Raw genomic sequence first — 27,856 nt, 5'->3', positions numbered from 1 at the left:
ACCACTTCCCTGAGTCCCTTAAACCAGACATCAGAGAGGATCCTTGGAAATAGGACCTTCTAATTTTAATATTCCTGTCGCCAGTTGGCCTACATCGCGCCGGCTTTTTCCCACATTCAGATCGCTCGGTGAACTACTAGGGTGTTAAAGTCCTCACAAATTACGCCTGCTGGGAGGGCCTTCCAGTGTGATTTAAAGGCAGTCATCATAGCAGAACATTTCTGTAGGAGGACACGCTGATGGGTGGAAAAGTGCCTCACGCAGAGTTATTCATCAAAGGCTGTTTTTCCACCCTGCCAATGCAAGGGGATGAAATGGCACAAAGAAGAGATGGTGGCTGCGGCCACAGCCCCTCTTTTCTTGGCTTGGTTGTTCCCCGTCTTCCTTCTCGCTGCTGACGATGCTTCATCGTCACATTGGCATCTTGCTTTGGCTCCCTGGCAATCCAGAAATCACTGGGAAGAGATACAGTTGGGATAATGGTTTGCATGGCAGGTGGTCCCCCAGCAAATGGCCTTTGGTAATTAAGACTATACATTCCCATTTATGTGTAAATATGAAACCAAAGCATATTTTTTGCTCAATTTCTGGGACTTCCTATCCCTTCCTGGGATTTAATGTGTATTCAGGATGCTGGCAGCCACTGGAGAAGGATGAACCTGTGCTGTCTCTTTTGGGGCTAGAGAAAACAACTGGTTCGGAAATGGTTTTTAATGGAAGATTTTCTGAAAGGTGTTGAGCCTGGAGATTTGGGGTTTATGTTAAAAGCTGGTTCAGACTTGTTACCGGGCATATTACAGTGTACTCCTTTCATGTTCTCTTGATGAGTCTGCCTGCTGCTGTGGGAGAGGCAGGAGAGGTGATTTGTGGGTCTCTCAATCCAGCCCAGGCACAGTAGCTGTTAAGATAGTGCCAGTTTTATGCGTATGCATCCGTCGGCTGCAGAGTGTGAGCGTGTTCTGCAACTGCTGCTCTGGGGTGGTGATGCCTGGCAGCCGGAACCAGCCCGTTCTCTCTGGGAATGCGCGCTGCCTTCTGCGCCCTGTTTATTAGGACAAAATCCTTTGTGAGCTCAGGTGGAGGGTTAAAGTGCTGCTGTTACAGAAATGAGTGAAATAAACATTTACGGTAGTTTTCCCTGTGTTGCTCTGCTGTCTTGACTCGCAATCCAGCTGTTGGCTGCTTTCCCGTAGCAGGTTTTAGGGTTAGATTCATGGAAAGAGGAAAGGCTGGGAGGAAAAAGCCAGGCCAGGCAGTGCTGGTGATTTGCCTTCCCTTTGGGCCATGGAGCGCATTTTAGATGATGTGGGGGAATGGTGGTTGTGGTCCAAGACTCAGCACCCTTTCATGTGATGAATTACACTCGGAGCAGGAACCTTTAAACTCTGCGGGCTCTATTCTCCTCTCTGGTACCCAGCCACTGCTCCTGGGGGCTTCGGAGGGGGATTGCACCTCGGGTGATAAATCTCTCCTTTTATTTTCTCGTTCTGTACATTCGGTTCTAAAAGAGGGAACTGTGCCAGCATTTACTCCAAGCTTCTTTTGTGGCTCTGCAAGATCAGAAATTCTGCTGTTTGTGCTAGAATGGGCAATTAAATCTTTTGGGGAAGATACTAAAAATGCCTGTTTGCAGAGCAGGCGTGTGCAGAGGAGTGCCGGCACGCAACTTTGGGCTTGAATTAGTTGCCCCAGAGAGAGCTGTGTCCTCTGGGAAGAAGAACAAACCAAAGTCCAGAGCAGGAGGAACCGGCACTGTGTTCTAGAGCAGCACGTGGCAGCATCTTGATTTCATGCAGAGTGAAGAATTAAAGCTCAGGTTATAATAACCCCTTTTCCTTTGGAATTAACTTGTTTCCTTTGAATTTAAGTGTGGGGCGAGGTATCTGCCCTGGCATGCTTCCCTGCGTATCGCACGGGGGCAAAAACTCAAGGTGAAGAGCAGCAAGGTGGTCACAGCAGCTGATGGACTATTTATACGATGATAACTGTGTCTGTTGCTGACTCTATGAACCACATCCAACAGCATCTATTTCGGTGCCGAGGAGCCCTGACGGAGCACATTTTGATTAATAAATTATCTGGCGCAAGGTGTGTGATGGGTTCCCCTTTCACATCTCATGAAAGTCATCCGCTCCAAGTTCAGCGGCTCAGCAAGCCCAGGGCCTTCTGAGGATGTGGCTGCCCGCTACAAATGGCCCTTCATGGGGGGGGGGGAATTTGCCTGCGTGGGAGAATCGGCTTCCCCTGGCTGACAGGTAGCTCTTCACTAGAGCTGGGCAGTAGCTGCATCTCTCCCTCCTATGGGTTTGAACGATGCTCAAAGGCCAAAGGGGTAGGGAGGAAGGAGGAGACATCATTGTCTTTTTTTTTTCTTTTCTTTTTTTTTTTTTCCCTGGGTTGGAGCCAGTATTTCTAATGGCCTTTTTAAACTGTGAGAGCGTTGGCCGAGGGCAATTAAACATTATGGCCCTCATCTATAAAACCCCTTGTTATAGCAGTGTTTCTCCAAAATGATGCCTATGCCACCATCCGTTCCTCAATGAGCCTGGAAAAACACTCCAAATGGGCTACTGTGATCCATCCCGTTGCTCCCAGGCCAGCACCACGTTGGTCCCTGCCTTCCCGGTCCCCTGCCTGGCCGCAGTGGATGTAGGAGGTGCTGCTGTCCTGTACCCACACACAGATGGAGGGATGGGAAAGTTCTCCTTCTCCCTTGACCTGTGTCATAACCAGAAGCTTGGCTTGTATGTCCTGAGCAAGCCTGTTCCGTGCAGGTGAGAGCAACAAGTCTGCCAGAAATGCATTCATATTGCTGTCCCAAAGTTCACTTTTTTTTTTTCCCCTCACCTTTTGTCTGCCTTTTTGAGTATTTAAAAACATTATCTGCTCTGCTTTTCTTCTCTCTGCACTCCCTTTTGCTGCCCAGCCTTTCCCTTTCTGCCACGTCTCTGATTCCTACTCTAGGTCTCTCTCCCGGTCTCCTTTGTCCAGCTCCGCAGGTTTGCAGCAGTGGCAGAGAGGTAGAAGTGGAGCCTGCCTTCCCACAGCGTGTTCCTCTCCAGAGGATGCTATCTCCTAGGCAGCCTCACATTTATTTTCTGCCCCAGGCCCTACCCTGCTTTTCTTAAAGCCGTGCTTGCTTTCCCAGTACTTGAAAGCAGAGCTCCTCCTTTGCTGATGAAAGACCCATTTATTCCTTAGCTTTGCCTGCAATGGATCCATGCAATGGAGCTGGGTTCTCTGGTTCTCTGTGAACATGCCACATCCTAGTCTGGATGGGGAAGGAGGAGGAGGACATGAAAGCCCTTGTTTAGCAGAAACTGGAGCATGGTCTGGGGTTCCCTTCTCAAACCAGGGTCATGGAAATGAAGTCCTTGGTCGCCATCTAGAAATGCTTTGGAGGTTTGGACCGGACTTCAGGCTAGGCAGTAGATGGCTCAAGCAGGGACACGTCCAGCAGCTGGTAATTCCTGAGCCAAGTGAGCGATCATTTCATTGCCTGCCTGGTGTGGAGCAGAAAGTTGTGTGTGCCACGGCGTGAGCACGGCTCGTGGGAGAGCATGCGAGGGGGACACGAAGGAGGGGGAGCAGCAGGGGTGCCTTTTTGAAGGTCACTTTGCTTCCATGTCAAGTGTGGCCACAATAGTTCCTGTCTGCATCGTTAAAACAGTTTGCAGAGTGCAAACTGGGAGATGGAAAGATCTGCACCGTTCCATGTCCTCCGAGAAACAGGATTATCTGAGGATCTCGACTGGGTTTGAAATCCCTGGAAAGATTCTCTATCCCCTCTGTGTTCTCCATCTCGTGTCTGTGTATTGAAGTATCGCTTCAAAACCAGCAATGAGCAAACTGGTTTGCTCCGTTGGCGTGCCCAGCAGGCAGTGCTGGCCACTGGCCATGCAAGCCATCGGCTAGAGCATTGGGGCAGCATGATGAGGAGCTGGCTCAGCTCATGGTGTCCACCTGGGTGTGAGGCCACCGTGGGCACAGACCCCTGTGACCAGCGTGGCTGGGAGCAGGATGGAGCAAGCACTGGGAGAGCAGTGGAGCGGACAAACGGGTTGAAAGCCATCCGCCAGCGTGGCCGACTGCACCGTCAGCTGCGGACTAAGCTGCGCCTAACCCAGGCTCGGCTTTTCCCTGCGTCAGGAAGTTGACGGAGAGATAACGGGAGAGAATCATGCAGGGAGAAGAAATTATACAGAGGTGGGGAGGGAAAGACAAAATTGGCTATTTTTCCCCCACCTTTTTTTTTTTTTTTCCCTTGCTCTGAGGAAAGTGAAGACTTGTGAAGATGATTAGAGAGATTTTTGCAAAGAAAGCATCTCGGGGGAATGTGCATTGTTCAGCAGTGTGAGTACTTCAGCGGGGATCACTGGTCAGAGCAATAATGAAGCGGTGGTTGGAGAGGCACTGTAGAGGAAATTATGAAAGGCCTCTGAGGGACAAGTTTGGAGACACCTCTTTCCCTTCTGAGGCTAATTTGCAAAGCCGGCAATTCTCTGCTAGCTGAAAGGCACCCCAGAGGGCATCAGATGCATATCTGCCATTTGAGTGGCACTGGGGAGGCTGAGCTAGAGAAAAACCTCTGATGTGCAGCCTGAGAGGGTATTTGGGTCCCTAATTTATTCGTCCATCCTTTAAAAAATGACTGTGGTCAAACATGAAACACATAACCATTTTTAGGATACGGCGCTCAGTGCTGTTTAGTCCTTTGTGGCAAATTCCTGCCCTGTTGACCTATTTCCACTAAAATCCATTGGTCTCCACGTTTACAGATGCCTGTTAGCGGAATGGTATTTTGTGATTAAAAAGGTATTTTATTATGCTTTATATTAGGGGGAATGTACCAAAATCACCCTGATGCACAAACTTTACCATGGCTACATGGCATCCTCGAGCATTTAAATGCCTTGCAGCACAGTTCAATATATCTCATGGAGTGTCCTTCAAACCTGGTATCAGAAGAAGTCTCCTAAAGAGTCAGCCATAAATTACAGAGCAAAGGTGGGAAGTCAAGATGAAAAGAGAGGAATCATCCAAGGGAGCAGACTAGAGATCTTCACATACAGCAGCGAAAAGTTAGATTAAAAAAAAAAAAAGCAAGGCTGCCGCTAATATTTAAGTAGCCACGCATCAGTTCATTAAGCTGGCTAGCAGTCAATGGGCCATTTTGGATGGAGAGAAGAGAGGACTGAGGACAGAAATGGGAGGCATTCGGTCCAAGGGGAACTTATACAGGCAGTAGTGGGGGACAAAGGTGTTACAGCACTTAGGGCCCGGGGAGAGAGAGGAGATGCTGGCAGCCAGCGGCTCGTGAAGGCCAGGGTGGCTCCTGGGGCTGGGAGGGAGGGGAGAGCCAGACCTGGAGGCTTTGGCCATCCCACGAAAGGTGCAGCTGTGGTTAAACAGGGGATCAGAAGGGAGAGAGGTGGATGCTGAGTGATGGGAAACAACTTTCTGTGGCAGCAGATCTGTCTTGCAGCTCCCTTCCAGGGAAATGATGAATGTTGCGTATGTTTCGTTCATGCTGAGATATATTGAAAAGTCAGGATTTTTTTTTTTTATTTTTGACTGGGATTAATATAACGTACCTGCAAGGTTTCTTTGCTCCTGTTTGGGGCTGGATCAGGGGTTTCTGCATACCATGAGACGATGAGGGGAGCGGTGTGGGTGGCCATATGCCTGTGTGTAACCTCCTTGGTCATCACTAATTCAGCAGTCTCCTCTGGTATTGTGTCAGGCCGGCGTCAGGTATCCCAGGCTCCATGTACCAACTGCTTGCTTTTTTCTGGCTGATGGAGAGAGCACCTGGGACTGTCGCAAGGGCATTCCCAGTGCAGGTCATTCGTCTTTTTAGCATCTGCTGGCCGTGAGACTCAAGTGTTGTCTTAATTCTCTCTGGGTGTCTAATTCCAGAGGAGGAGTCAAGCTGAGGATAGGATGCTTGGTGGAGGCATCACAGGCCCTCCACAGCACCCTGTCTGGTTGCTTGCACATCACGACCAGCACAGAGGCTAAATTCAGCTCAAGTAGAGCAAAACAAGGCAGCTCCATGGGATCAACATATCTGGCAAGAGCATAAAAACAGGGCAAGTGCCTATAGTACTTATCCTAATACTCTCCCTGGCACCAATACATCCAGCTAAGAAAATTCCCAAGCTGCATGTGGCTTCTCTGTTATTTGATAGATTTTTTTTTTTTTCCCATTAACTTCCCTAGTCTCTCCTTGAATACGTGTGGAGTTTTATCATCTTCAGCATCCACTGGCAAGAGACCCCACAGTTAAACTACTGCTTGTTATGCGAAGAATTACTTGTGAGCTTGATTCATCTGCGCCTTCCTCTGATCAACGTGGACTGATGTCCCTTACCTCTTGTATTTTAAGACAGAGGCCGTGCCCACCCCAGGGACATGGTGCCCTGTGAATGCAGGCGGTTGTTCAGAGGGGAGCACCTGGATTTGGCCCTAGTTTTGGCATATTTTAACCAAAACCCTTTGAAATTCTTCAGCTGCCTGCAGCATTTGCAACTTTATCAGCTTTTGAAAGGAAAGCACTGTTTTGAGCCCTGAGCTGGGGCAGGTGAGAGGAGGAGAGGACCATTACAGCCATTAAATTTTAAAGCACATTGAGGTAATGTGCAGGGTTCGCAGAGCCCGCTGCAGCCTGTGCCCAGCTTGGAGCTCCTGGCCTGGCAGCAGGGCTGCTCTGTAAAACCTCTCTTCCGAGCACCAGGTCTGGTCATGCATGGAGACCGGCGGGGGAAGAGGCTCACGTCATCCTGCTTCCCTCTCTGCGTTACTGCCCGCGCCATTTGGCATCGGCTGTACCAGCTGCTTGTGCTCACGCTGCCTGTTATTTTTCTCAGGTAACACCAACAGCATCTTTGCACTGGACTACATCAGCGGAGCCTTAACCCTGAACGGGCCGCTGGACCGCGAAAACCCCTTCTATAGTGCCGGATTCATCCTCACGGTGAAGGTGAGACCTCCTCCATCCGGGAGACGCACCGGCAGAGCAGGGTGGGGAGGGCATCCTGCTTGGGGACAAGTCCTTCAAGGTGGAGGCACAAACCTGGGGCATGTAGCTCCTGTGGGCATGCAGAGCCATGATGTGCTGTTCCCCGGCTAAGCCAGGTGGGATGTTTAACACAGCCCCCTTGTATGGTGGCCCAAAACGTGCTTGCCTCTATATGGATGTATAGGGTCATTTTTGGTGCCCTGCCTGACCTCCAACTAGATCTCCCTGTGGTTGTATCTGCTGGCAGCATGCCGATGCCCCGGGATTGCAAATAACATGAGACACATACGTTCAGGCACCTGAATTGTGCCTATTTCCCACCTTTCCCCCGCAAAACCCCAGAAAAACAGGAACATTTTGTCACGTCAGCAGGCAGCGGTGTAACAGGGCATCGTGTGCGTCTGCCCAGCGCAGGCAGGCACGGGGAAGGAGTGATGCTGAAAGTTGCCTCGTCAAGAAAAGGCACTGGAGCGTGGTCTTGCAGCCCTACCAGCTCCACCTGAGAGCAGCTCCCCAGTGCCACTCGCAGCCCTGTAATTAAAATCAATACCAAGCTGGGCAGCTGGTTGGAAATACATTTAGAAGTATAGATTCTGCTGGGCTGGGGTGGGGAAAAATCAGCATTGTAGGAAGGGTCATTGATTGGGAGGGCAGCAGCCGGCACATCACCTTCTTGTTTTGGCAAGTGCAATGCTTTGTTGGGGGAGCAAAGGGACAGGAAATTACCCCTTTTGGTCCCAGGCACAGGTCGTACTGTGGGGCTTTATGCAGAGGGAAGAGATCCGCTTCCATCCCTAGTATCTCTTGGTCTGGGCTTTTATAGTTTAAATTCAGTAGAGATCAAGAGAGGGAGGATTGTCTGGTTTTAATAGGGACAAAAATATCTATTTAATCTTGGAAAGGTTTGTGAACCTGAAAACTTGCCCGTTTTCCTGCATGCATGATAATGGAGTTCCAACTATATTCTGTTGATCTGATAGATTTTTATTTCCTCTCCCCACAAACTTTGCATCCTCCCGCAAATGCCAACTCTCTGCGGCCCATATCCCCGGGACCCAAAATGTTCTCTGCTGCTCTCGTCCTGGAGCACGGAGTGAAAATACAGCTGGATTGCTCCTTGTTCAGATTAGCCTGTTCTGCTGTTGTGTGCAGAAGCGGTGAATAGCAATGAGCCGTGTGGGTCGTGTTAGCATTGCTTTTCTGTGCCCACAGCAAAGCAAGATTATCCAAAGGACAAGAGGAGGGACTCTGCTTGAAAAGGCTGTTTCACAAGTCTTGCTTCTCTGGCAATAAAATCTGCACTCTTTCCTTTGGGGAAAGCGAAATCAAAGTCCTTCTTGAGACAGAGGTGTGATATGGAGTCATGACTCAGCTCTGTATTTAGACACATGTTGCCAAACCTATTTTAGGGTTTAAATCTTGTTTTCCTCTGTTGCCCTAGTTTTCTGTCCCTTTAGTAGTACTATGGTGGTTGGGTCCCTGCTCCTGGTCCCACCTCAGGAGATCGGAGAGGAGAAAATAGGAGTGCTCTTTAGTCCATCATGGCTTCCCTTATTTTGAGGACTGTCTCTCACACCTCACAAGGCAATTTTTTGGTTTAAATGCTTGTGGCAGGGAAATTGCCTACTCATCCCCCAGCATGACTCTGAGACCTGTCAACCTGTTGCGTGATAGGGGTAAGTGAAAACTTGGCCACAGCCACCCCAAGGAAAACGTTAAACCCCTGGGAAGGTTTGCAAGACTGCTGTGGGGCTGAAGCATGGGTGATGGGAGAGCTGGGTCAACATCTCTGTGTGTTAATGGGTCAGTGGTGTGGGAAGGTGCTCAAGGTTAAGGAGCAACGGCAGAACCAACTGAGCATCCTTCCTTGGCAAGGTGGAGGAAGCAAAAGCTGCAAGAGTCTCTAATCATGGCATGCACGCTTTCTTTTACACTTATTCTTTGAAAAATAAAGGCTGCCCTGTTGTTTCCTCTCCTTGCAGGGGACAGAGCTGAATGATGACCGCACACCCTCCAACGCCACCGTCACCACCACTTTCAACATCCTAGTCATTGACATTAACGATAACGCGCCCGAGTTCAACAGCTCGGAGTACAGTGTGGCCATCCCGGAGCTGGCCCAGGTGGGCTTTGCCCTTCCCCTCTTCATCCAGGTGCAGGACAAAGACGAGGTGAGGTATCCCCTGCCGTGGGCGCTTCTGTCCAGCACTGGTGGGTTTTGGGGGGTGCAGGGAAAGATAAGTCACCAACTGACCTGTGATGAGGTGCACGGTTATGTCCGGATACCCAATTTTTCAGCTCTTACTGCTGCCCTTGCTCCATTTGCTCAGTCCCCCGAGTGCAGCCACCCTTCCCAGAGCGCAGGCACAGCAGGTGCTTTAGTGCAGTGAGGATTGCACAGCCACTGAGAGCCAGAAAATAGGATTGTGCAGGATGCTGATTCTCTCCCGCTTCTGAGAGCTCGTGTCAGGCAGCCCTTTGCCAGTCTGTTTTAGAAAGGGAGGAGGTTTTCTGCAGGGCTCCCAGGGGACCTGCCAGGGAGGGGAAAGAAAGGACCTCCAGGCTCTCTGTCCCGGCGGGGACGTGTACTGCTGCTGTCAGGGGAGGAGGTAAGAGATACTCGCTGGCGTGGGGCTGGAGGAAGCGTGGAGGGACTGGGATACCAGCTCATCACTGCAAACGAGCCGGTAGCATTGGAGGCTTGTTCCTCCCTCGTGTTAATGGAGCCAGTTATGCGCTGGTCCACGCCACATAGGGATTGCAACATGTTTTCCAGCCCTGGGCTTGCAGCCTTCAATTACTCTGATTATTTGACTTGTTCAGTTCACATCTGGCTGTCTCTGTGTGTGCGGACCCTCCAACCCCGCCACGCTGCCTGGTATCTGCTTCAAACAAGTGCTGACACCTCATGGTGAACTTTCCGAAATCCCTCGGAAAGGCTCTGGCTGCTGAGGCTACAGGCTCGTGCTGTCCCTATTCCTCTTCAGGCCCAGCGAGAGATGAGGGGAGAGGGCTTGTCAAAATAAATGGCATCGTCAGGATGTTTTCCTGATGCTCCAGGTAAACGATGTGATGGCACCGAGGAATACGAAATAGAACATCTCTGCCTGCCCCCCGAAATCCCGGTGGGTCGATTAAAATATTCATCTTCTAAGATGCCTTTGCTGGCTGAAATGATGGATTTGCTTTTCCCCAGCCCTGGGTGGAGTTCACCAAGTCTCGCAAAGCCACCCAGAAATCCCATTTTTTTTCACGTGAAGTGATTATGACACAGAACTAATAACCTACTTGTGACATGGTGTCACCATCCGAGAGTTATGAGTTCAGCCTGAAGAGGTGCAGATGAGCTATTAAGCAGATAAAGAGACTGTTTTTTCTTGAAAATGTCAATTGCTAATAAAGAAGATATGGATATGACAGATGCTTAGGATAGTTTCTGAATAGAGCTGCTGTCGTGCTTTCTGAGAGATGTCAGCAGATCCGTTCTTGAAGGGCATTGTAACACTTCTGTTTGTGCCAGAAGGATGAAGGATCTGTCATTATTTCTGGTTAAAAGCTCATTTTACTGGAGTGACTCCCATTCAAGAATTCACTTTTCAGCCTTGCTAATTTTAAAATGGGAGAATAAAAAATAGCCTTGCCTTCCCGATCACACCAGCAAAAAATAGATTCATTCTTTTGGTGTATTTCTTTAACTTCCTGAGATTTCCCCAAAAGAATTGGCTGAGATTTTTAAAACTGCTGAGAGAGGACCTCTTGCGCTAAGGGAGTCTGAAGGAGTTTTACTGTACGCATCTTTGGAGACCGTCATATTAGCACAGATTGCTTTGACAGTAGCATTATTTTCACTGATAAGAAGTACAGGAGAGCTGATGTCTTGGAATATCTGGAGGGAGGAAAGTTATAAGCAATTGGGGTTTTTTTCTGCATTAACCTGAGGTGGATCTTTCTTATTTCCCCTTGTGGACGCTTGCAATTGGATTAACCATCAAAGTAGCACTTTGGGGGGAAAAAATGGGGAGAGGATACCCAGGTCGTGAAAAAGATGTGTATGAGAGAGAAGTGGGACTGCATCTGCAACCAGGCTTGTTCTAGCACTGCTTCCTGGGCAGTGTATTTATAGAAGTCCCAAGACCCCCAAACTTTCAGTAAACAACTTACAGAAAGGGAAGATGGTTGCCCGATGGTGGTATTTTGGATGCTCAAGTACCTCATGAGAGTTGCGAGGCTTTTACAAACCATCTGGATTTGAGGTAGCTGAGGTGGCGCCAGGCTCTCTTGGCTCTCTGTGGGTGCAGGGGTGGAGGGATGGGACAGCGAGGACCCAGGTCTTCAGGCAGAGATGTAACTGAGGACATGGCTGACAGAAGCTATTTCACCAACATGGCCTTTACGCTGGAGATGACACGACTCATTTGTGTAAGGGGCAAAGGAAAACAAGACGAGAATTATGCATGTCTCCAGGGAGAGCAGCTAAATAAAATGAGAGCAGATGGATAGAGGCACATGAAATCAAAGCTAGAGTCTTGGGGAAGATCATTTTGCTCGAGTTTTGTCTCCTGCCTCCCAACCCATGTCATAAGTCCCAGGAGAGCCCCTTGGCAGGTTGGTTTCTTTCCTGAGCCAAGCCATCCAGCCGCCTTCTGGCCCCTCCAGCAAATTTTGATGCTGTTCCTTCAGCCATCACGCTTGTTGAGGTCCTACTTGGATGGAGCAACCCATGTCTGAACCTTGCCCCGCAGAGGGGTCCTGTGGGGTTGGGTGGCTTTGGGGAACCTGCCTGTCATGGCACCCCGGTTGTGTCTTTGTAGAGCTGGAGAAAGGGGTGTCACGTGGGTCTGGCCCTTAAAACACACTGCGTGGGCTGCCAAGACCGTTAAACAAGAAGGTGTTTTGTAACCAGGCCCACGCGGCCTTTTTAAATGGTGGGGTTTTGGTCTTTCTTTCTTCTGGTGTATTTTGCACAAACTTAAATGATTGCTTTTTGAAGGAGTTAGATTAACTGATTCAGCAAAGCACTTAAAAATGTATTTACGCTGCACACAAGACCACGCTTGAAAGCATGCGCTTGATTTTACCTCTGTGTTTAAGTGCTTTTCTGGAGCTAGGCTGGCATTAACATCTCAGACCAGGTACCTAAGCGGGGTGCCTCCAAGGAGAAACCCGTTCCTCTGAGTCTGTCCCTTGCAAACTCCCAGCTGCTGTCCCTCAAATGTGGTCATGGTCTTGCTCCAAGAGGAGCTGGCTGGGGGTGCGAGGTGCGACAGGGAGCATCTCAAGAGGATGCACCCAGGTTGAGCTGAGATGACCCCAGGCGTGGATTTGGGGTGCAGCCGAGAGGTGTTCAACCAGGTGTTGCTGGTTTTTCTTTTTGCATTCTTTACGGCTTATTGAAAACACTTGAACACAGGAGAAATCAGTACACAGGATTTGCACAGGGTTTTGGACCCGGCCTTCTATGAACGAAGAAAAAAGCATTAACCTCTGTGCAGCTGAGTTTCTCTCTGCCAGATAGACAGCAAGCCACTTGAATACCTTTCCAAAGCCGTAGGAGAGCTGTTTATGAAAATCTGTGAAAGTTTCCCAGTATTTAGACTGAGCCTATACTCAACTGGACACCGCAGAAGACCAGTACGTATATACACTCCCAGGCTGCTGTTGGATTCTCCTGTCATTCACGTTGCGATAGATCAGCAGGGACGAATAAATCCTGTGTATGAGGTGGAATATTAAAGCCTTGAATTATCCACTTTTGCAGCAAAGTTTGTTTCCAGGTTGAGAGCAAGACCCCTGAACTATGGAATAAGTTTGCGTTAATTTGGAGGGCTGGTTAGCTCAGGCTCATTTGCTCCAAGGCTGGTTGAGGTGGGGGACATGGATATCCTTTCTGGGTACGCTGGTATTTTACAGCCTGGTGGCTTGATGCAGTATTTTAGAAAGAAGGCAAGGGTTTGACCATGCAGGGAAAAAGGAGTAGGGCGTCCTTCAGGGCATCCCCCATTTGAGCTTCCTATCTCTGCAAGATCCACAGAGGTATATTAAGAGAAACGGCAGCAGACTTTCCCAGGGCACACCAGAGAAACCAGCTCTTCTACCGTGGCTCTCACTTGATTTTCCTTGACGCGGTTGACTGAAGAGGAAGAAAAGGGCAGAGGCTGTATAAAGCAGAAGGATGATGGTCTGACATTTTAAAATAATTTTGAAACAATTCTCCAAAATAAGCATATTGAGGAAGATAAATGGGGAATTTAAAAAAAGAAAATCCGGGCCATGGGAATACACAGTATTTGTTGCAAAAAGCTACATCAGAGACTTGCATAGGCATATCGTATGTGCCCATGCGTGTGCAGGTGCAATATATGAATCATCTGTAGCATATATATGCATATGACAGACACGCACACTATAAATATGATCTACACGGCAAGGAACTGTAAAGGGGAATTGACGGCGCTTGAGTATTCTCTCCCAAAAGTGCCAGCTGCCGGTCGGGCTGAATTAGATTTCACAGGGGTTTTTGCAATACATGGAATTCACCAGCAAATTACCCTTAAAGAGGGAAAATCAATCATTTGGAGCAGAGATAAGCTGAAGGCGAGGCAGCCTCGGATTGATCCCGTCTGTGCAGGCGTGTGTGGAATTCAGCAGATAACCTGGGGAGAGCAGGGAAGGAGAAAACTCCTGCGGAAGTGGGGGAGCGGGCAAGGACTGCCACTTAGGACGGACAGAAAGATGGAAGAAAAGGGCTGGCAGCATGAGGAGGACGATCAGAAAGGCTGGGGAGCATTTTGCTCCAGGCATCCTGCATCACCTGCAACCCCAGTGAGGTCCTTAGGGATGCAGGGGCAAGCGCCTGTGCCCAGTGAGCCCTCGAATGGGTCGTGATGCCGTTGTGCTTGGGTGCTGGGTGAGCAATGGGTGCTGGGAGCAAGCAATGGGTGCTGGGAGCAAGCAATGGGTGCTGGGAGCCTGAGCTGGCTGGCTGGGCAGCGGGAGGGAGGCAGGCAACTCTGGAGGGGCTATTCAGAGCACTCGAGTTAAATGCCTTGAAGTGGGTGGAGAGAATAACCCTCTTTATGCTTTGTGTTTTCAAAGGAAGGATTAAGCATTATTTGTCTCTGACTAGCTAGAACCTAGCATAAGGTATCCAAGCCATACAAAGAGGCACTAATTGCTTTTTTTTAAAAAAAAAAACACTCTTTTTTTTTTTTCCCTTCCTCCTCCACCACTCCTGAACTCTTAGCAGTTTCCTTTCTTTGCAAACTTGCCAGAATGAGGGATATTAAACACTCCTCAGCTTTTTGTAGGTAATAGCCCATGCCTAGAAAGTGGCTGGGAGGAAAACTGAAGTTATGCTGGATTTTGTGCTTCAGAAGGGCAGGGCTCTCCATTTTGGAAAAGCAAGCTGCAGCTGAGCTAGGGTAGAGGGAATCAAAGGGGGCCCTGTACCGAGTCAGCATGAAGAAAAGAAAACTGAGGATCCCAGGCTGCTTTTGCTTTTTCCAAAGCTAGCTCACTTTGTGCTGAAAATGATTGCAGGCCACCAGCCTACCTGGGCACCTCAGTGATTTCAGAGAGTGGTATTGTTGAAGAAGGGTTGTTTGCCTGCCTAGGGTTCTGGGTTTTCTTTTTTACTTTGAGTTTTTGTGTAGCCATTGGTAAATGATGCTAAATACTTGGTTTGACTGGTGGAAGGTTGAATAATTTCTGAAGCATTTCCATGTGCACTCCCATGAGGAAGGGGCTGGGTGGGAGTAGGAGTGACGGATGAAGCCAGTGGGCGGGCGACATTGGGTGAAAAAGCAGGGATAAAGCTTATGATTCATCCTCAGTCAAAGCTGGAACAGCTGATGTGGCTGCTCCTGGCCTCCTGATGTGGGAAGGGGTTCCTTGATTTGTGGTGAACCATGTCCTGTGACCGTGTCTTGCAGGTTGGGAGAGCAGATTTTTGGCCATGATTCATAGCAGGTACATGAGCAGGTCCCACATGGTGCCTGGGACCTCTGGAGGGACACACGTGCCCACCTCCTGGCATCTCACAGCCTCACACCTGAGTTTCTGCCCTTGCCTGCCGGTCCGTGCTGTGCTAGCCATGCCCAGGGATGGTCTCCCCTCTGCTCCAGCCCCCTTAAATATTAAGATGAGGATTGCACACGTGGGGCTGGCAAACTGGTCCATCACAAATTGGTCAAATATGAAGCATTTGGCATAGACCAGTCAGCGGTTGCTTTTTTGGAAGTCAGGTATCGGCATGAGGTTGATGCTGGCATTGTGGCAGCAGGGACGTGATGCGGCTCCTATTACACACTCCGAGGAATACGCGCACGAAGAACAAAGTAATAATTATGCCCAACTGCAGCTACAATTGTCTTTTAGCTGAATTGACATGAAATTTCCATCAGTTGCGGCACCGGCTACGGCTGGGAGGAGGTTTGATTGCTGGGAAGGAGGCAGCGGGCAGCAGCCTTGAGCCGCAGCGAGTGCTGGCCCCGTGTGCTGGCACGGGATGAGATGAGCTGGGAAACATGCGGCCACGTCCCGGCTTTGTGCAATAACGAACTTCCCTCCAAAGCCTATTTCTTTATGGCTCAATTTGTTTCGGATGGAGGGTGCATGCAGACAGGTTTATTATTGTAGGGTTTGGAAGGCTGCTCATTAATTTATGCCTCTAAAGGAAGGCAAAGGAGCAATTTTGGTTTCAGTGATGGGAAAAACCTAGAGCAATACAGGAGCTTGTGGGTAAGGGGTTGGAGGGGGGAAACGAGCAGGTCGATAGCACACCCGTGCATCCTGTGCTCATCCTCGGCACCGCAAAGAGATGATGCTCGGCCGTGAGCCCACCACTGCACACCAGGACCTTTGCGAGCCTGGGGAGACAGCGCTTGTTTTTCTTCTTCACGAACACGTTTCAGATCTGTTGTTTGCTCTGGGTGACAGGAGCAGGTAGGAAGGGGTGGGGAAAATGTAAGCAGCTCCCCGTGGCTTCCTCCAGAGTGGGGGGTACTAGCTGTGAGCCGGGCTGAGCCAGCCCCTTCTGCTGGGCAGCTGATAACAATTCGAATATTCAGATCTGCTTTCAGCCATCCGCAGGGGGCTCGCAGGCTCCGGGAACTGGGAGCAAGGAAAGCAGCATGGGGGCAGAAACAAAAAAATAAATAGCCGAATAAATATATAAATGGCAACTCGCAGCAGCCCTCCCGAGAGGCAGATGTATTCCCCTTCTCCAGACCTCACATGGGGAGACTGAGGCACTCGAGGGGCTGCTAATTAGGGATGGTGGGTATCTGGAGGCTGATCTCCTTCCCCAGCTGGAGGAGAATTAATCCACCCAGCTCTCTTCCCACAAATACTTGGGTTTCTTTTGATGTTTCAACTTTTATCTCATGCCTCCAACAAACTCGCGTCTCTCCGGCTTCCAAGAAAATCCTTCGCATCTTGCCACCATGAAAGGTGCTTTCGTGTACTGTGGGGAGGTCACTGGGCCCCAGGAAAGATACCGAGGGCTTGGCAGCAGAGCTGGGCAGAAATTCCTCAATGAAATGTCTTTTTGTCGCTGGTAGAAAATGGTTGTTTGTTATAAATTGGCATTTTAAGGATAGGGTACGAAATAACAGCTTGGGGAGTGATGCTTCCTCCTGCCATTCTCCATATCCTCTGCTCCCTCCCTCCCAGGCTGTGTACCGGTGTCAGGGAGCATCCCTCACTCGTGCCGGGTTGGCACATCCCAGTTTGCCAGCAAAAGAGCTTTTGGAAGGAGCTGAGTCTGCCCTGAGACGGGTCCCTTTTGTTCCCTCAGCCGTCGTCCACCAGCTGAGCATTACTGGGCCTCCTGGGGTGGTGTGTGCCCTCGGGACTTGCTCGTGTGGCTCCACGGGTGCCCTCGGGGCTTGCTCCTGCTGTGTGGCTCCACCAGAGATGCTTAGTTTGGCCCCGCTCCAGGGGGTGCGGGGAGAAGGAGGGCAAGCAGGGATTCTGCTCATGTCACCGGCTCTCGGCAGTCATGCTTAGCCAGCTTTTGCTATTAGTGCCCCTTCGTGCATTTAATTGGTCCCCTTTTCTGATGGAGGGAGGTCATTTGGGGAAAATTGGAAATTCGGCTCTGGCAGCTTCTGAACTTGCTTTTCACGTGCTCTGCTGGGCTGTGCTTTGGGAAGGTGTGCCGTGCCCGTAGCGAGGGTCCTGAAATGCTGCTGTCAGTACGTCGGTGGTCCTGCTGCTTTGCTGGCCAGGTCTTGGGAGAGGAGGAGTTTTCCAGTTCCCATTTTGAGCTGTCTTACTGGAAAGAGCCCTCTGCCTGGGAGAGGCACCCATGCCGTGCGGCCCAGCATGAGGCGATGAAATACCAGTGTGTGATACCCTGTGTGGTGCATGGATCTTGAAACAGTAAAGGGGATTTTCCCTCGAGTCGTGTGCTGTGCAGGTTTATCCCAGGGACGCATTTCTTTCACGTGCACATAGATTTTGTATAAAATGAGTGCATGTGAAAAGAAGATTTATAGAAATCATGCGTTGTACACCCAGTATGTGTAATAAAACACAACAAAGAGTGCTTAAGGCCCGTGCTGAACTGTATGACTCAGTTAACCAAATGCAAGCAGAGAAACGCTCCCCTGCGTCTCCGGTAATTGCATGGTATCTGTTTTCACATGTCCAAAGGGGAAGGGCTGTGCCCAAGCTGCTGGCACTGGCAGGTCTGCATCTGATGCACAGGCTTTGCAGTTGGGCTGGTGCTTTTGTTCTGCGCTTGCCCCCAGGCTGGCCCCGGCTGCCCGCAGCCTTACCCAGCAGCTGTGCCGGGCCCTTCCTCCTTTGTCACTGTCAACTTTCCTCTCTCCTTTCCCAGGGACCCAACAGCGTTTTCGAGGTTTACCTGGTGGGCAACAACTCCAACCACTTCATCATCTCGCCGACCTCCATCCAGGGGAAGGCGGACATCCGTGTCCGCGTGGCAGTGCCGCTGGACTTTGAGACCATTCCTCGCTACGAATTTTCAGTAAGGCTGCACCCCTGTGCTCTATGGGACAACCATATTTTTAAGAGTGACCTAGGAGTGACCATTAACCAGGTTTCTCTCTTCCTCTCTCTAATCCACACTATGAAACTCCGGCACATTACAAAATGGCCAAAAAATGGAAATAATAATAAGAAAGAAAAGAAGGGGGTGGGGAAGAGATTTGCTCTGTGCCTTCTCTCTCTTTCCAACATCCAAAGGCTCAGCTGCAAGAGCATGTTCCCCCTTGCTACGTCACGGGGCTGCAAAAGCTTTATAGAGCACCAAACTTTAAGTGCCCCTATCGGGCACCAAAGCTCTCCCCAGCTGCCTGCTCCAGCTTTGTCCCACTCTCTGCCTGAGCTGTAAATTCGCAAGGAAGGCAAAGCAGGCTTATACCACGCCGGCGGTGTTAGTCCTGGCAGAGGGGCTTTCATACCACTGGTGGAGAAAGATGAGCAAAAGCCTTTCTACCCTTGCTCCAGGCTGCGGTGGGGTGGCAGGTCCTGGTTCCCCAGTTAGCCAGGTGGAGGCTGGGGCTGTTCAGGGCAGGTGGTTACAGGGTGTTCGGCTCGCTCAAGGGCTGGGGTCACCCAGAGCTGAGCAGCTCCCGGGGAAGAGGGAAGGGGCTCTTCTATTTTTTGAGCATCCATGCTTTGGTGGTTAGCACTGAGCTGGCTTATCTGATGAGGGAGCTCAGGAGAACGTTGTTTTCTCTATTAAAGAAGAATAGATAACTCTCCCAAGCTTCACAAATAGTGTCTCCAACCCTCCCTTTCGCTTCCCATCTCTGCCCAGCTCTTTGCAAACGAGAGTGTCCCGGACCACGTTGGCTTTGCTCGCGTGAAGATTAACCTCATCAATGAGAATGACAACCGCCCCGTTTTCAGTAAGGCCCTGTACAACGTCAGCCTCTTCGAGAACGCCACGGTGGGCACCACCGTCCTCCAGGTCCACGTGAGTAGGAGCATCCTGCCTCTCTTTCCCATGTCCTTGGCGCGCGTGTGGCTCCGCAATGCCCGTCACCAAGGGATGGACTGGGGAGCCTTGTAAGTGGTGCGAGATGCTGGCGGTGGGGTGGGGTTTAGCCCTCCCATGGACTTTTGGAGCAGGTGCCTTGACCTTTCCTGGTCTCTGGGAGACGTGTGTGTGGTTCCCACCACACCAGCAGCTCACGGAGAGTGCTGCACTGAAAGGTCTCACCTGCAGACAGCAGCTTCTCCTGCAGATACTGGTCCCAGTGGTCATGGTCTTGCCTCTCCCTCCTCCTCACTGTGTGGGATCCACCGAGTATTTCAGTTGTGTACATGGCTTGTGTCTCAACACGTATTCACTGCCTCGCTCTTACCTTACTTCCGCTGGGAAAAGATGCTCTGGTACCTAAAAAACTTGGTCACTTCATCGGTGAGAGTGAACGCCCCACATTTATGGTTTGGTGTGGGTTTTCTCGCTGCCCCATTTGGAAGCATCATCTTCCTCAACCAAATCGAGGTCAATTGAGCCAATGAAAGGATGAAGGATGGAAAAAGAGGGGAATGACTGTATTTAGCAGAGTGTGGTATTAAATGGCTGGCAGCAGAACAGTGGGCCAGCAGGCAGAGGTGGTGATGATAGCGGGGTGTTTCCATAGGGCTCGTCCCTCCCACGTGAGTTGGTGGAAGGATGCAAAATCCCCGGTGAGAAGACACATTTCCCAGGGCACGAGGGGGATGTCAGTTGATTTCAGTGCCAGTGTGGGGCACAGCAAGAACCAGAACAAAACCCTGCGCTGAAGAACAGTCTAAATAGGAAGCAAAGCTCCACTGGGATGGGAAATATCAAAGAGGGGAGCATCAAAGCCCCTGCTAGGCTTTGGGTGCGTTACTACTGCTATTGTTAGTCGTAGATGAATTTGCTGCCCTTCCGGCCCCCCTTGCCCCCACTCTCCTGGGACGCAGCCCCTGGCATGCCAATGCAGAGAATAAAAGCTCTGACAAAAGGGTTGGGTGTATGCGCCTGTGCATAAGTGTGTTTACTCTACAAACAGATGGTGTGAAACTGTATAGAGCCCCTGAGCTGTTCCCATCTGACAGTTATTAATATTTCAAGCAGATGTTTAGCTAGTCAGGCCGTCAGACACTAAACAATGAGATTGTTACTGTGTCTCCTCTTTCCCCAACTTCCAGCTATGCCAGCATTTCGGAGCAAACGCAAAATGCCAGGAGTTGAATCTTCTATGATAAATCAGAATGGATGCAATTAGTGCTGAAATCCAGATTGCCCTCCCAGCTGATCCCAAACTTTTAACAACCCTCATAAAGTACCAGCTCCTCCTGCTGCTGCCGCTCGCCTTCGAGATGCAGCCTTCTGCTCGATTCCACGGCAGAATCGTCTGCGCCGTGCCTCTCCAACTGTCCCACGTGCCGCAGACAAAAAGTCTGCTTTCCTTGCTAATAAATTCCTCCTTTTCTTTTTTTCCTTCTTTTCCGCTTGCCTGGGAGCTCTTTATGGGTGTTCACCCCACAGGGGTTAGGGATGGGTTTTTGAAGAAAGCCTGGCCAGCCACGGGGAGTGCCCACTTCTTTGGTGGCCTCTGAATGACGTCCTCACGAAAGGGGGCTTTTGTTGCCTCCCCCCTTGCTCAATGCTGCAAAATGCCCCTTTGTGTGAGTAAGTGCAGGTTTTGTGCCATGCGTTTGGAGGGGCGATGGGTTTTCAGGGTGCTAAGGACAAATCAGGAGGTTTATGAGATCGGGATGAACAAGGGAGCGCATGGGCCGGGCGAGCAGTCGGCAAAGGATGGCAGGAGGCTTCCCGCCAGCCGTTGCCAGAGACAGCCAAGCACAGCTGGCAGGGCAGAGCAGTGCCTGCAGCTCCTTCCCGGCAGGGAGGCGAGCAGCTAAAACCGCCGGGGGCCGAGGCAATGGGAGATTGCTGATCTTCTGCCCAGCCCGACGTCCTGGGGAAGGAGGAGAAGTTATTCCTAGCAGCCCAGAAGACCCTGGGCTGGTTGCCCATCTTCCAGCAAGTGCTTCCCCGCTTGTCCCCCTTGCTGTGTGTGGCCAGGTGGGTGTAGGTGAGGGGAAGGGGTTTCCTTTTTGACCTGGGAAAAGCAGTGAGCCTGCTGTGCCAAGCAAGCACGCTCCTCACTGCCGCCCTCTCCCTGCTGCCCTCTGACTGGCCAGCTGAAAATGGAAGGGGAAAAAAAAAAAGAGCAGGTAGACTTCATTTGTGGTGACAAATGGCCGTTCGTCTCTGCAGCATTTCAGCTCCTAATGTCACTGACAGCAGAGAAACATTGCCTGTTACACGTATAAATCAACTGTAAAACAACCCGAAGCACAGGCAGCCAGCAGGGACCCAGAGCCACTGCCTGCTTTCCGCTCTCTGCCTCTTTCCCTTTGCCCAGAGGTGCGTGGGCTTGGATACGCACCCCTACAGCTTCCTGGGCAAATCTCGGTTGCTTCCCTGGCACAGCGCAGCCTTGTCCGCCCTCTAAGATTTTGTTTGTCTGCTCTTTGTTCTCTATTTCGCGTTCCCGTCATCTCCCTGTCTGTCCATTCATCCATCCATCCGTCTGTTTAATTCTGTCTGTGAAAGGCATTTATCATATAGATTCAGGTAGTCATTTGCTTGCACAGGAACATCTGGAGAGTCCAGGCTTCACGGGAATGCCTCCTGCCATGTGCAGGGAGCCTGCAATATGCCCAAAGGCAGCCTTCTCTCCTGCTTCCGTGCTCTTTACCCGTGTGATAAGCTCCTTAGGCCAGAGACTGCTTGTGTGTCTGCTTTTGCAGAGACCAGCATGAAGGGGTCCTTACTCCAGTCAAAGCTTCCAGGTTGCCCTGTAACGTAAATCATTGCAGTTTGGAGTTACGCATGGATTGCAACCCAACAGCTGAGTAGAAGGGAGAGCAGGCTGTCCGGGGCTCTGCAGTTGTTAGTAGCCACTCCCAGTGCAAACTTCTCTTTTCCTCTGCCCCAGGCCCTTCTGTGCAGGGGAAAGCCGGGCTGGAAAGGCTCAGAGGACCCACACAGCGGCACACTCCTTCTGCAAGGCTGGGGTGAAGCAGGGAGGTGCAGGCAGAGGACCAGCTGACCAGAGCTCAGCCTGAAGATATGGGCAAGTTCTGCCCCAGCTACCAACAGATATTGAAATTTTTTTTTTTTTTTTTTCTGAAACAACTGGCTATGAAGCCTTTTAATAACGTAACAGAAAAGGTCAGAGAAAGAATTTCACACTTCTTGAGCAAGCAGGCAGCCAGTGTAACTCCATGTCTTCCAGGAACGAGGGGCACCAAGAACATACAGTGCACCCTAAATTAACTGGGGCTCTGACACCCCCAGCCAAGTGCTGCCCGGGCAGCTCATGGCTTTTGATGGGTGCTGGCTTTCCTAATAGCGTGGAACAGGCTGGAAGGCTGTGTCCTGGAGAGGTGCGGTGAGCAAGGGTGCTGGCTCTGGCACAGGGCAGAGGGCTCGGGGCTGTGTGCGATAGGAAGCCCTGGGGAAGGACAGTGCTAGGGTGGACGAATGGCTATTCTTCTGCCATAGCCACAACCAGTGCCTGTGATGGGATTAGCAAATATCTTCCAAAGTAAGTCCCAACAACTGGTTTTCTCCTGGGGTAAGAGGAGCAGGAGAGAGGAGGGTATCTCCAGCCCTGTCTCTCCCAGCTGAGAAGCCTTGTAGTTGGAGAAAAGGATGAGTTGTTAGACTAGAGACACGTCTGCAGACCTCAGACCAGATGGAGGATAAATCTGTTACAGAGAGGGACAAATCAATAAGCAGACGAAGGAGGGACAGATAAAAGGGCATGGTCCGACATCCACGCCACTATCTAACAGTATCAGTACAAGCCTTGCAGGAAGCGAAGTCCGGCACGAATGGCGATGTTCCCAGGGCAAATCCCCTCTGCAGGGAGAAGAGCAATTGCGTGGGAGCAGGGAGTGAGCTGGGGAGACCCAGAAGGAATGCTCTCCGCTTTGGGGCAAAGCACTGGGCAGGGGATGATGTGCTAGGGAGGAGCTCCTGGTAGGGCCAGTCCGTCTGCCTACTCCTGTTTGAGTCCAGAGACAGCACAAGCCCTCAGGTGCATGCCCCCATGCTGCTGCTACTCTCCATCCTGCTCCAAGGTGCCTCACTGCTGGCAGCAGGGAGCAGTACCACCGCTTTGCAAGCCCTCATGGAGCATGCCAGTTGAGACAGGAGCAGAAAGAAAAGTCACAGGGTCCCATGCCCAGTGGCTGTGAAGAGGACTGATGCTGCCCAGACATCAGACCTAGCTTCTCAGGTCTCTGCTCCTTCCTTTCACAGGCATGGAGGGTTTGGAAGTGGTCCCCTGGGCTCACATCCCATTAGCTGTGGTGGGGCTGGAAATACACCATGAGGAGCTCTTCTGTGACTTGGGGAGGGGGAGAGGCATTGGCACTAGATGGAGCTTTCAGCTGGGAAACTTTTTTGGGTGGAAGAAGCTATGAAAACATGGCCTTGCTTCTGGGGTCACCAAGACCCAGCCCAGCTTCCAGTGAGCTCCCCCCAACAGGGAGAGAAGCAGGGGCGTTCAGCCCAGCATCCCCTCCTGTCCATTCGGTGATGTGCTGGGGCTCTGGCACCAGCCATGCCCCTCACACGCAGTGGAGGATGCTTGGCTGGGAAGAGCAGGGAAGGTGTGAGTGTGTGTTCGCGCCTGTCGGACTGAGCCTGTGGCATACCCGGGTCCTGCTGCCTTGAAAGGCTACAGGGTCTGAGTGCCGTGATGGGTGGAGCGAAGAGCACAGTGCCCCTCCAAAACTGCCTTTGGACACTGCTGCTTTGACAGCAGCTGCTATGAGCTGAGGTCGTCATGGTGCCGGCTTCCCAAAAGCCAGGGACCTGCAAGGCGGCGTAGGTAGTAGGTACATGCCTCGTTCTCCATTGCTGATGCATTTGCTAGACCTGGAGGAATGGGGAAGGGGCCTAAGAGGACCCAGTGGGAGGTGAGAATTAAGGGGTGGGAGGTCTCCTTAAGCTCCTCATATCCTACAGATCTGCACAGTGAAGTCCTCCTGAAAAGCTCCGATAACCAAAATCATTAAAGCCCAAACAAACCAAGAGTAACTTGTTTTTAATACAACAATGCATTTGATTTGCCTTGAAGGGTCTGGAGAAAAACAGTTCTTCAGGGAAGTGTGGAAAGTAATCCTAGCTCCGTGATCCCTCCTCTCCGCTTTATTTGCCCCGGTCTGGCTTGGCTGCGCAGGCTGGGATCGGTCGCCGCGGGCTCTACCAGCGGCTGTCGAGCAGGAGCAAGCTGGGGAGGGTGCTGAGTGGCCCCTTCCCAGCCCACGCTCCCTGGCTGGGATAAAGAGGGGGAGAAGCGGAGGGGTTTCCAGGGAGTTTGCTACCTGGCTGCCCACCTTCAACCCCCACACAAGCATCTCCCAGCAGAGGCATTAACCCCTGCAGTTCCTGACACTCTCCTGCCAGCTCTTCCTTGCTCAGGCCAGGTCAGAAAGCCAGCTGCCCACTCAGGCACCTTTCTCAGGCCAGCCGTGCTTTAAAAATAACATCGATGGGATGGTTGTGCAAAGATTTTCCCCAAATCCTTGCTGAGTTAGTGACTGCCTTCTCCCTGGGGCGTTATCCTCCCACATCCTTGCGAGGTTATGCTCTTTGCCTTGCCTTGATGTCCTTCTTACCTAGAAATACCTCTGGTCTGGGGTGGTGCTGGGTTTCTCCCCATGACAACCACCCTCAAGAAGTCTGAAGGGAATCCAGAGACTTTTCAGAGCTTTGAAATGTTCTGCCCCGCCCCCCCCCCCCCATTTTCAGGCAGGGGAGCACAAGGCTGCTGGTGTGCTTTCCAGAGTTATCTTTTGCAGACCCTCTGGAATAGTCTGAGCATCTCCAGCAGTCCACAGACCTCAGACTATAAACTACAGTGCCCGATTCAACCATCAGGCATCGATTTCAGCGTGGGAATGATTTTCTGTAGCTTGTGGTATGCAGCAAGGCGGGTAAAATAAGCACCGTGTTCCCTCGGGGCTTGATAATGTGAATCTGTAAGACAGTTTGGTGCTTTAATAAAACACCGCTTTCCCTTTTTTTCCTGAGTTTCAGATTAAAATTTCCAGATTATTTTATGGAGAGGGGGAAAGAGAAGGTCCCTCTGTCTTTTTTGCAGAATGCATTAGCCTAGATATTCTTTTATTTTTTTACATATATATATATATATTTGTTTTTATATACATATTCTGGTTCACATTCCTCAGTAGTCCCTTTCTGCTGCCCTCCAATGGCTTGTCCCCTCCCTGATCATCATTCCCAACACATCCATTCACCTGGAGTTTCGTCTTCCCCCTCTCTGCAACTGCGCTTCCTCGGGAGAAGCCTTGTTAGTAGGAGTCTAATGAAGTAAATGTGCTAATTAACCTTCCATTACTCTCCTCATTAAGGCAACCTTTAATTTGGTTGGCAAAGTTTCTCCTCTTTACCACCCAGCTGTCAATTTTCTTCTGCTGCTTCGATCTATCTTTGGCCTTGCATTGGGGATGGGAAAATCAATCCCGGCCTGATTTTCTTTGCCCTTCTTTCCAGCCAGCTGTAAACGCCAGTCAACAAGAAAGTAATAACGTAGTTTTCCCACCCTGGGAAGGAGAGTTGCAGACATCAATAAGCACCTATTTAAAATGCAAATCACTTTCTCAATCAGCCGTCAGTCTGCTGCTGGTGTGAGTTTGGCAGGGGCACGGGGCTCCCGTGGTCTGTGGGCTCCCGCATCCTGGCCCGGAGCTTTGCAGCAGCCCCGGGACAGCTTTGGGGTGTCCAGGAGGGTTGCACCCCTCTGGGTTTGTCCAGCTCAAAGTGCACGTGGCCAGTGCAGGTGGGATGCGGCTTTGCTTGCAAACCTGGGGGATTTCCTCCAGTTGCCTGTGCAACCTCCAGGTCTCACCCCACCCTGCATCCCTCCATCCCTTTGGCTAAGGGCACCCACTATCCCCTAATGTCTGCATAGCTGCCACTGTCTTTTGTTTCTTTATGATCTCCAAAGCTTTTCTTTCTCCTTCCTTTTCTTGGAAGAAAAAGTGAATGCAGGGGGCAGAAATAGTCCAGGGTAAAAGGCAGTAGTTGTAGAGGCTGAGCGGAGGAGCTGGCTATAGCTTTGAGCTGCTGGTGGGCAAGGTGCTGTGCCAAGGGGATCACCTTGAGCTGTGTTTCTCTTTCATGTGGTGATAGTGACCGTGCGGACCAGCCTTGAGGGAAAGCCTACATTGCTCCCGATTTTGGGAAGGTTGCATGGAGTAAGGAACAGCCAGTCAGAGCAGGGAGCGAGGTGAGGAAATACCTTGCAAATCAATGGACAGATGAAAAGGCTTCCAGGGATGAGCTTACTATCAGCTTCTGCGGGGAATCAGGTGGGAGAGAAACCCTCCCCTGCCCCATCCATGGCACTTGTAGTGTTCTCCCAGCATTAGGACTGGAGAGTGGTGCAGCCCATGGTCTCACAGGGCATCAGTGGTCAGTAGGACAGCATTCTGTGATGCTTCCATGAGGATAGCATAGGGCTTCTCAACCTTTTCCAGTTGACTGACCCTCTAAATTTTGCTCAGGGGGTTGAGTTTGTGTCCTGCTCCGCAGGGAGTCACCTACCGCGCCTATGTTAGAAATAGTTTGCACCTCCTCTGACTTCCTGCATGAGTTTGGGGAGTATAGGATGGTCAAACACTGGGAGAAGAGGACTCCCAGGTCAGCCTCCGTCCTTTCTTTCTACTTGAAGTGAATGGCAAATGTATTGGAAAGCCCTTGCTGGAGAGGGTGAACGCCACGGAGGTGGTAATGGGGGACTGCCAGCCAAACAGCCAGGGTGAGCTGGGTGTTGCAGAGGGGATGGGCTTAGGCATGGGGAGAGGACATTTAGGAAAGCAGGAGGGACTTCACAGGACACTGGCGGGAATATGAAAGCATGGCTCAGCAGCAGCTCATGGAGGCTGGAGAAGGAGGGTGACTCCCAGTTGGACATTTCTGATTGTCCTGCAAGCCTGGACTTCGTCCCTCCTTTCAGCCCTTCTCCCCTCCCCTGGCCCACACAGTTTGCCCTCCTGTTAGCGCCTTAATTGATCTTGTTGTTCTCAATCCCCCTGAGTGCTCTCTGACTCCAGCTGTGCTTAAACAGAACAAAATCTCTTCCAATTTCCCCACCGCTTAAAAGAAAATTGAATCCTTTATCTGCAAGAGGAGAGGAAAACTGCAAATACATGAAACAGTAAATAGTTAAATAATCAAAGCAGACGAATCCAAATTGCCTGGAAAGTTAAACATGAATGGCTTGTCTTCTTCCTGCGTGCTTCTTGGTGTGTGGTTTTTTGGGGTTTTTTTAATATGCTTGCACTCCTTGTTCCTGTTAAATATTCTTATCAATCCAGCTCTGTAAATAAAGGGAAGGGGAGGAGGGAGTTACCAGGTAGCAGCGTGATTGACGGATCTGAAGTCCTCGTCTTTCTGTCAGGGCCCAGTGCTCTTTGGCTGTGTTTATCTCTTTAATCTAAATATCAATCTGTAAGACCGAAATAGGGTGGAATAGGAATCATGACAGCCCAAGCGCTGGGGAGAGAGACACTTATTGCAGCTTTTGCAGCCGCTCCCTGCCCTGATGGAGCTGTCAGGATAAATGCACAGCTAAAGTGCAGAGCTGGGATGGGTTTTTCACAAAACAAAATCACAGCCCTCCCCCCCAAAAAAAGCCGATCCAGCCCGTGAGAGGGGAAAGAAAAACATGGAGCAAATGCAGACCTGCTCCTCTCCAAATTGCACCCTGCAAAGCACAAGCTGGGCAGCAGGATTTCCCCCACCCTTCCCAGTGTTTGCAGTAGGAGATGGGGTTGGGC

At 50.8% G+C, this 27,856-nt stretch overlaps 1 protein-coding gene across 1 annotated transcript in view; it reads left to right on the top strand.

Moving 5' to 3' along the window:
- LOC142411947 (cadherin-23-like) overlaps positions 1-27,856 on the top strand; it is a 117,956-nt gene that overhangs the window by 65,630 nt on the left and 24,470 nt on the right. Inside the window, exons 8-11 of the mRNA XM_075506611.1 lie at positions 6,870-6,982; positions 9,004-9,192; positions 17,865-18,014; positions 18,810-18,968. Of these exons, the coding sequence (XP_075362726.1) occupies positions 6,870-6,982; positions 9,004-9,192; positions 17,865-18,014; positions 18,810-18,968 (611 nt within the window). The remainder of the gene's footprint in view (positions 1-6,869; positions 6,983-9,003; positions 9,193-17,864; positions 18,015-18,809; positions 18,969-27,856) is intronic.

The sequence above is a fragment of the Mycteria americana genome, chromosome 6 (assembly GCF_035582795.1).
Source record: "Mycteria americana isolate JAX WOST 10 ecotype Jacksonville Zoo and Gardens chromosome 6, USCA_MyAme_1.0, whole genome shotgun sequence".
Classification (NCBI taxonomy): Eukaryota; Metazoa; Chordata; class Aves; order Ciconiiformes; family Ciconiidae; genus Mycteria; species Mycteria americana.
Note: the sequence above shows the minus strand (reverse complement) of the source record. Positions and strands in the feature narration are given on the sequence as shown.